Source organism: Eurytemora carolleeae, unplaced genomic scaffold, assembly GCF_000591075.1.
Source record: "Eurytemora carolleeae unplaced genomic scaffold, Eaff_2.0 scaffold516, whole genome shotgun sequence".
NCBI classification, from domain to species: domain Eukaryota; kingdom Metazoa; phylum Arthropoda; class Copepoda; order Calanoida; family Temoridae; genus Eurytemora; species Eurytemora carolleeae.
In genome coordinates, this window is record NW_019397079.1 from 73,200 (window position 1) to 81,507 (window position 8,308).

General features: G+C 31.5%; 1 protein-coding gene across 2 annotated transcripts in view; it reads left to right on the forward strand.

Annotated features, from left to right (window-relative positions):
• The first annotated feature begins 475 nt into the window (after positions 1–475).
• Positions 476–8,308, forward strand: part of LOC111711681 (uncharacterized) — a 9,350-nt gene continuing 1,517 nt past the window's right edge. The window contains exons 1-9 of one of the 2 annotated variants that reach the window (XM_023486078.1): positions 476–537; positions 2,472–2,610; positions 3,803–3,905; positions 4,817–4,848; positions 5,104–5,136; positions 6,241–6,311; positions 6,997–7,116; positions 8,089–8,181; positions 8,254–8,304. In XM_023486078.1, coding sequence (XP_023341846.1) covers positions 521–537; positions 2,472–2,610; positions 3,803–3,905; positions 4,817–4,848; positions 5,104–5,136; positions 6,241–6,311; positions 6,997–7,116; positions 8,089–8,181; positions 8,254–8,304 — 659 coding nt within the window. In that variant the 5' untranslated portion in view covers positions 476–520. Of the gene's footprint in view, positions 538–2,471; positions 2,611–3,802; positions 3,906–4,816; positions 4,849–5,103; positions 5,137–6,240; positions 6,312–6,996; positions 7,979–8,088; positions 8,182–8,253; positions 8,305–8,308 lie in introns of those variants that run through there. The other variant, XM_023486077.1, reaches the window with a different exon arrangement.

Sequence of the window (8,308 nt, forward strand, 5' to 3'; positions counted from 1 at the left end):
AATTATTATTACCGATGTTTAGACTCGAATAGTTATTATTACTGATGTTTAGACTCAAATAATTATTATTACCGATGTTTAGACTCGATAGTTATTATTACTGATGTTTAGACTCAAATAATTATTATTACCGATGTTTAGACTCGATAATGAGAGTGCATTATTTAAGAGAAAATGTGTTCTATTCTATAATTGTTATAAAAGATCGAAAATTTGCTCTTTAAAAATTACGAGTAGGACTTAATATGAATGCTTGCTCTCAAGATTCCATTTTATCTAATTATTTGATAACCTGCACTCTTCTAGAACTATTTTATTAAGAAATAATGGACAAATCAATAGTGTCAAAAGTAAATAGAAATCAATAGTAAAATCTATTTGTCTTTTATCGTCATTATCTTAAATTCTTTATTCTTTAAATATATTTGTTAATAATAAATAAAAGATTATAATTTCCCCATGTTTTCGTAGATTATGTGAAACAGCTTTAACAAGAGGGGTTCACGTTACCTCAGATAATATGTACAGTGTTGCCAGGTAGAAAATATGTACAGTGTTGCCAGGTAGAAAATGGAAATAAATGCGGGGTGAGTAAAAAAAACGCGATTATCGATGGTTTGGACTATAGTATAAATGTGATAAAAAAAATTCAAAAATATCTTTTTAGAACGTTAGAAATATCCTAAAAATAAAATTCTTTTGAAAAAATTTAAAAATATTTGAAAAATTGTTGGTAAAACGTTTATTCTATTGTTTTCCAAAATTTCCAAAATGTCTGAGTTTAGATATTAGAAAGTTTAGATATTCAAATCTAGGTAGGGTTTCCATTCGCAAAACTTTTGCGTAATTTTTGCGGAACGAAACGCAAAATTTTTCTTTCTTTGTGAATCAGACCCCTAGTCAGGTAAATTCAGCTGTTGAGCCTAGCAGATAGATATATAATAGAACCCCTAGTCAGGTAAATTCAGCTGTTGAGCCTAGCAGATAGATATATAAGAGAACCCTTGGTCAGGTAAATAATAACAAAAAAAAATGTTGGTGCATTTTTACTGTATGTCCAGAAAATTAATCACAGATATTTTTTTTGAGATTTTATCTTTTGGTGTTTGGCGAATCTCAGAATTCTCGTATTTGAGAATTAGAGTGAGTTGAAAAATTATTACAACCCCCATAAAGGGAGTGCCTGGTTCGCCTGGTAGTTGAACTGAGAGTGCATTATTTAAGAGAAAATGTGTTCTATTCTATAATTGTTATAAAAGATCGAAAATTTGCTCTTTAAANGCAAAACTCATTGCGTTTCATGCGCGAAAATAGCGCAAATTTTGCGCAAAAGATTTAGCCATTTCGTGGAAACCCTAAATCTAGGTTCCCAAGCTAACATTCAACGACATCATTATAATCTCATCTTGAAAATGTACAGTTTCAAAAAAAAAGAAGACTTCAACCATAGATAAAGATAGATTGCGCATAAGACGACATTTTTCATCTTGAAAGAAAAAAATGTACAGAGATGTTTTAAAGATATTCCTATTATATAGATTATCTAGGTCGGTTGTGAACATTGGCTGTTCTTATGTCATTGAGTACTTGTGGTGTACATGAGTTCTGTAGAGAGAAATTTAAGTTAGTTTAGTCCTTCTCATGTTCTTCTTCAGTTCTCGTCAATATGATGTATTGTATTGCTCAGTGAAATATTGTTGTTCAAATAGTTAAATTAAAACACCAAACCACCCCGCTTATCATTGAAGTACACTTTAACCCTTAGAAATATGACTTCGCGGACTGTACGATTCTTGGTGATTTTGCGTACATAAGCTATCTATGTTTATTTATTTATCTATGACTTCAACATTTAAAATTCGGTGATGGTGATGGACCAAACCTCTGTAGAGTAAAAGTAAATGTCAGTTCCACATTTATTGAAAATATATTTCGGTCTGGGTTGACCCTTGTCAGTTCTTAGGATTGCTTCTTTCCCAAAGATTTTAGGAAAAGTTATGATAATTAGTATTCCCAGATACAAGTTTGAGTATTTACACAATACAAACAAAAAGTGAACTGCACGAACACGACCGATATAGTCGAGCTCAATTTTTTTATAATTGAAGTGAAAAATATTGCATCTGACCTTTATATAGTAAATCTTCCATTGAAAACAGAAACATTTTTACAAATGTTGAATTATATTTTTCTGACGAGCATTAAGGAAAAATATTCTGAAGTAAATCAAAGAAAATTAAGAAAAAGAAAGTCAGGAAAAGTCCAACAAATAGTATAACTTTAAAAAATCAAACACTAAAAAGTGTTAGTTGTAAAGGAATTGAATATTTGCCACAAACTCAAATTTTCTAATGCCTGTATCTTTTTAACCTGATTGTGTAATTATTTGATATCTTAAACTTAGAATATTTGATCTAACAGAATTCATAGTTTGAAACCTCTAAGGCAAAGACTCAAATTCTTTGTTTAAGGTATGGTAAGGAATTTGCCTGTTTTTCTTCTGTCTCCAATGCTCTACTGTCAAAATGCGCAAAATTTCTCAAATATGAAGTTTCAAGGAATTACAGAATTCTCTCAGAATTTCAAAAAGATGATTTTGAACTGTTTCAGGTATTATAATAAGAAATTCTAAAGGGAGTCTTCGCGAAAAATGAAAGGGGTATAGGCGAAAAATAATCGTTTTTGGTCGCTACTAATCTTACTTCTATCTGTTGGGTCTATAAGGAGAAAATTGTTAAAAACGACTTGTACCAAATAACGTCCGTAAAATTGAGAAAGTTGCAACATACGACTGGGATCGTAAAAGAACAATTTAATATGAAACATTTAGATATTAAAACCCATAGTCATCGATTATACAGTTCATATTTCATAATATTTTTTATTTGTTTTATATTCAATATAATCAAAGCTATTTTAAAATAATGTTAAAAATCTCTTTTAATAATCACACTGTCGATGAAGGTTTAAGAAAAACTCTATAAAAAAGGTGCATACCCACCCCGGACTAACCAGAGTGAGCAGCATTCGGTTTCTTCTATTTGAAATTAAACGTGTTTTGGTCTTTAATTCAATAATCATTTACTTTACGGATTTGTTTATTTTATACATTTTCATTCAAAATGCATATGCCAACAAAAAAGTATAAAAGAAAAAAGGCTTACAAATTATGTTTAATGGGTCTAAGTGTGATCGAAAGTCACAGCTTTCTAGAATATTGACAGGACCGTTAAATCCACGTGTACCTAATTCACAAAGATATTATTCAAACCTTTCATGAGTATCTTTGTGATTCTGGCATCCCTTCAAATGAAATTACCTCAATTACCATGTCCCTTTAAAGATGTTGGTTGGTTAGGGAAGGATAAAGAGCTTGCAAAATATACAGTGAAACCCTTAATAACAAATACATCGGAAGAATTTATCAAATGTCGTTTGACAATTTTTTAATGAGTTTTATACTATATTACGTAAATTTCAGTATTTGCGAAAATAAATAAATTGCCATGAATATGCGGGAACAGTTTTAAAGAGTTCCATATAATCATTTAATTAAAAAACTAAATATCTGCAATATTCTATTATCAGAAAGTGAAGAATACGACATTTGATAAATTCTTTCGATGTATTCGTTTTTTAGGGTTTCACTGTAGGTTTTGAAGAGAAATAAGAAAAAGTCCGTCATCCTTAATCAGTTAAAGATGTAAAGGGTAAGATTGTGAATCGAGGATTATAATGGTAGGTCTAGCTTGAAATTATGCTTAGTCCCTTTAAATTAAATTACGTTAACTGTCCCTTTAAGATGTTGGTTGGTTGGGGAAGTGGAGAAGGTTCCCTTGAAGAAGAGGATTCCAAGGAATTACAAGATGATGATTTCTGGGGTTGGGGAGGTGTTTTTCCTCTAGGTAATATAATCTATATACAGGGTGTCCCACGAAACATGACAGTTGGTGAATAGTTTTTTATACAGGGTGTCCTACGAAACATGACAGTTGGTAAATAGTTTTGAATGTCTTCTTGTCTTTTTCCACATACTGCATATCAGATATTAAATACTTTTTCCATTTTTTTTTTTTAATGTTTAATTCATTTATATCTTACTGTTAAATCAATTTTAATATAGTATAACTGTCATATAAAAAAAGTTATTAGTATCTTTATAGTATCAAACAATTTATCAAATTTGTTTGTGTGTATATGTCCCCCATCATAACGCATAAGCCCCTCGACCGATTTGCCTCAAATTTTGATTGGGGAAAAAAGGCTAATCGTAATTTACGACCAAGTGCGGGTTAACGGTGGGAGTAACTATGAGAACCCATCTCAAGCTAGTCTAAAAAAAATGATATCTGTTGACTGAAAAATATTATTTCTGTATTATATCTGAGATCGGCTATTTTTTTCAAGATTGGGCTATTTATTTTTTGTTTTTAGATTGTTCTACAGTAATATATTGATATTTGTCTTGCAATGTAGCTTCAAAAGAATTAAGTGTTTTCCACAAATTAAATTATCTAATTCCTATATCTTTGCAACCTATTGGTATGTATACACTTTACATATTTCAACATTAGATTATTTGAGCTAACAATATTCTTAGTTTGAAATATCTAAGGTCCACGAGTCCACGGCATAGGGTTGCAAAATAAATAGGAAAACAGAGATCTAGAAAAATAACACATTAATATTTTTATTCTCATGATTAAATCATTTTAGGTTAGGATAGGTTAAGTTAGATAGATAGATAGTCACTCGAGAAAGTCGTCATCATGTTTTAGAAAAGAACACCTCAAAGTTAAAAAAATCTTATTTTTAGAAGAATTACCGCAAGAAGATGACAGAGTTCAGGAAATTGTTTGTTGTTTTTTCTTCAGAAAATCTATTTAATAAATTGCCCTTTGCCCATATCATATTTTATATATTTGTATATTTAAATGTTAGCTGTAGTTGGCCAAACGGCTAGACCAAATTGGCTGAATTTTTTTTGAGGGAACCCATGGATATACTGGGGGAAACAAAGGCTAAAAAAATTCGATTTTTTATCAATTTTTTTTCTTAAGAAATCAAATTATTTGTTTTGAAAAAAATAATGAAAAACTAAAGGATCTACCAATGACCTCGTCAGCCAGACAAAAGGTAAAAAATAAGCAAGCTATTTTTCTTAAAGGAACATCAAACGTAATTTCAAGTGACCCTTTATTTAAAGAAGGACAACGCTGTTTCACAAAGGTCCTCTGGAAACCTCTATATCTGATCAATATTATCATTTGTCTAGCTTAAACGTGACTGATGTGACTGATTATGTTTATTTCTCCAAAGGATTGCACGCAGTAAAAGAGCACACGTGACTTTTTAGAAAAAAAAACAATTGAAAAATAATCGGGTTTCAAAATTATAAACATGAATATCTAATCAATACTTGATCAGAAAAGGCTATAAAAAGTACCATTGTAAATCAGGCAGTCTCATCTTTACATGAAGGGTAACTTGAGGGGAAGAAGGCCAGCCACAACAACTTCTCGTCCGAGCCACATTCTCCTCATTTTCTCGTCCTAACCACCCTCGTCCTTCGATTATTATGTGTTAAAAAGTTACTAATTCTTGAAGATAAAACTATTTTTAACAAATCTGGCTACGTTAGGGCATATGGATAAACTAAAGTATTGCAATGATTATATCATATTTTAATCTTTAGAGACATGAGAATGATGTCAAACTTTATTTAGGTAAAACTTAAAACTCTTCTGCCTCCGTAATGTCCTACCTTCGTGATATGAAATAAACAGCAAAATATTTGGCATTCCTATGCCTATCATTTTCCCCATGCGAACCACCCAGAAAAAATCTATGATTTTCACTATAATTAAGAAAAAAGATTAAAGTTCTATAATCTTGAAACTATTTGCGGCATTCTACACCAGGAATATCTGATAATGCGTGTAAAAAAGTTGAATATCTTTCAGGACATAGAACTCAAAAACTTTAATTCCATTGAAACTATTTTTTTCAATTTATTAAAATTCAATATTTCATTTATGCCCTAACGTGGCCCGATTCTTAAAAAATTGTTTTACATTGGAGGACTAGACACTTTTGGAAAATAATATTGGAAGGACGAGGATTTCGAGGTGGCTCGGACAAGATGAGGAAAATGTGGCTCGGACTAGACATTGTTGTGGCTGGTCTTCCTCCCCTAGTCACTTTACAGTTCCTTTAGAGTGTTCAGCTTCCATGTTACAGGGGATTATTAGCTGCACTACAAGGATGACTGCTGCTCCTAAAGAGTTGACATGCTTCAGTTCCTATGACAGGTTTTAGCCATTAATTAGTTATACACAATGAGAAAAAAAACTTGACAAGTTGTAAGAAATTGTTAAAGGGAGTGACCGGCAATGTATGGCAGTTGAACTGTATGTAGAATTATGGAGAATTTTTTTAGGATTCATTTGAGACATATAATACGTTTTAATGATGTATAATTACAGAGTTTGAGCGTAAAGCCGACGTTCAAAATCCTCTATTTAAGTAGTTACGTTTTCAGAATCGGTTTCTTTTCAATCGTTAAATAACGACGACGAAAAATATATCATGAATTCTCCAATACATTAATTAGATGCTTAGAAACATATTTCTCAATGGAACTTTGTCAAAAAATAAATGTTAGAATCAAAAATATTCATTTTTCATCATCTTATTGAATTTCTTATTTTTTATGAATTTGTTCACAAAGTTTCTAAAATTCCTGTAAATCTAGAGAAAATGTTTGTGAACAATGAGAGATTTCAGAAACAAATCACTAAATTAGTTTTCTTATTTATCAATGATAAGAGTTAATTTTTATTTTCTCAACCTGTTCCAAAACAACCAATAAGTTTACTTAGAATTTTTTTTACATTTTTTTCTCGTTGTTATTTAATAATTTTTAAAAAATCGATCTCAAAACGTAACAACCCAAATGGATGATTAAAATTTGAAATTATAATGTTATATTTATAGGTACAGTCGGTGTAAACATGAGGAGACGATGGATCTATTTGTTGGAGAAGTATTTGAAAAATATATGTTGAAGAGTACTGAACCTTTCCTTTTCTACTGCTCTATACCACCATATACAAGGTACAGAACCTTCTCTTTTCTACTGTTCTATACCATCCATATACAAGGTACAGAACCTTCTCTTTTCTACTGCTCTATACCAACATATACAAGGTGCAGAACCTTTCCTTTTCTACTGCTATATACCACCAAATACAAGGTACGGAACCTTCTCTTTTCTACTGCTCTATACCATCCATATACAAGGTACAGAATCTTCTCTTTTCTACTGCTCTATACCAACATATACAAGGTGCAGAACCTTCTCTTTTCTACTGCTCTATGCCACCATATACAAGGTGCAGAACCTTCTCTTTTCTACTGCTCTATACCACCATATACAAGGTACAGAACCTTCGCTTTTACTACTGATCTATATCAACATATACAAGGTACAGAACCTTCGCTTTCACTACTGCTCTGTACCACCATATACAAGGTACAGAACCTTCTCTTTTCTACTGCTCTATACCACCATATACAAGGTACAGAACCTTCGCTTTTACTACTGATCTATATCAACATATACAAGGTACAGAACCTTCGCTTTCACTACTGCTCTGTACCACCATATACAAGGTACAGAACCTTCTCTTTTCTACTGCTCTATACCACCATATCAAGGTACAGAACCTTCTTTTTTCTACTGCTCTATACCACCATATACAAGGTACGGAACCTTTCCTTTTCTACTGCTCTATACCACTATATACAAGGTACAGAACCTTCTCTTTACTACTGCTCTGTATCAACATATACAAGGTACAGAACCTTCTCTTTTATCTACTGCTCTATACCATCATATTCAAGGTACAGAACCTTCTCTTTTCTACTGCTCTATACCACCATATACAAGGTATAGAACCTTATCTTTTCTACTGCTCTATACCACCAAGGTACAGAACCATCTCTTTTCTACTGCTCTATACCACCATATACAAGGTACAGACCTTCTCTTTTCTACTGCTCTATTATTGCTTAAGACTATTTTAGGCAATTGTTTAATGGTTCTACAGATAGCCCAGGATTCTTGAATATTGAATGGGCAGAGTTTGTTCACATTATTCTGTTAGAAGGCTCAATCAGGTAAATTATATTTTTATACTAAACATATTTTTAAATGATATTTTAAATTTTTATTTTGAATTTTATTTTTAGCTGTATTGTGAGCTGTAACCTGGTTAGAATGGAGAAAGGGGATGTTTTAAGGATT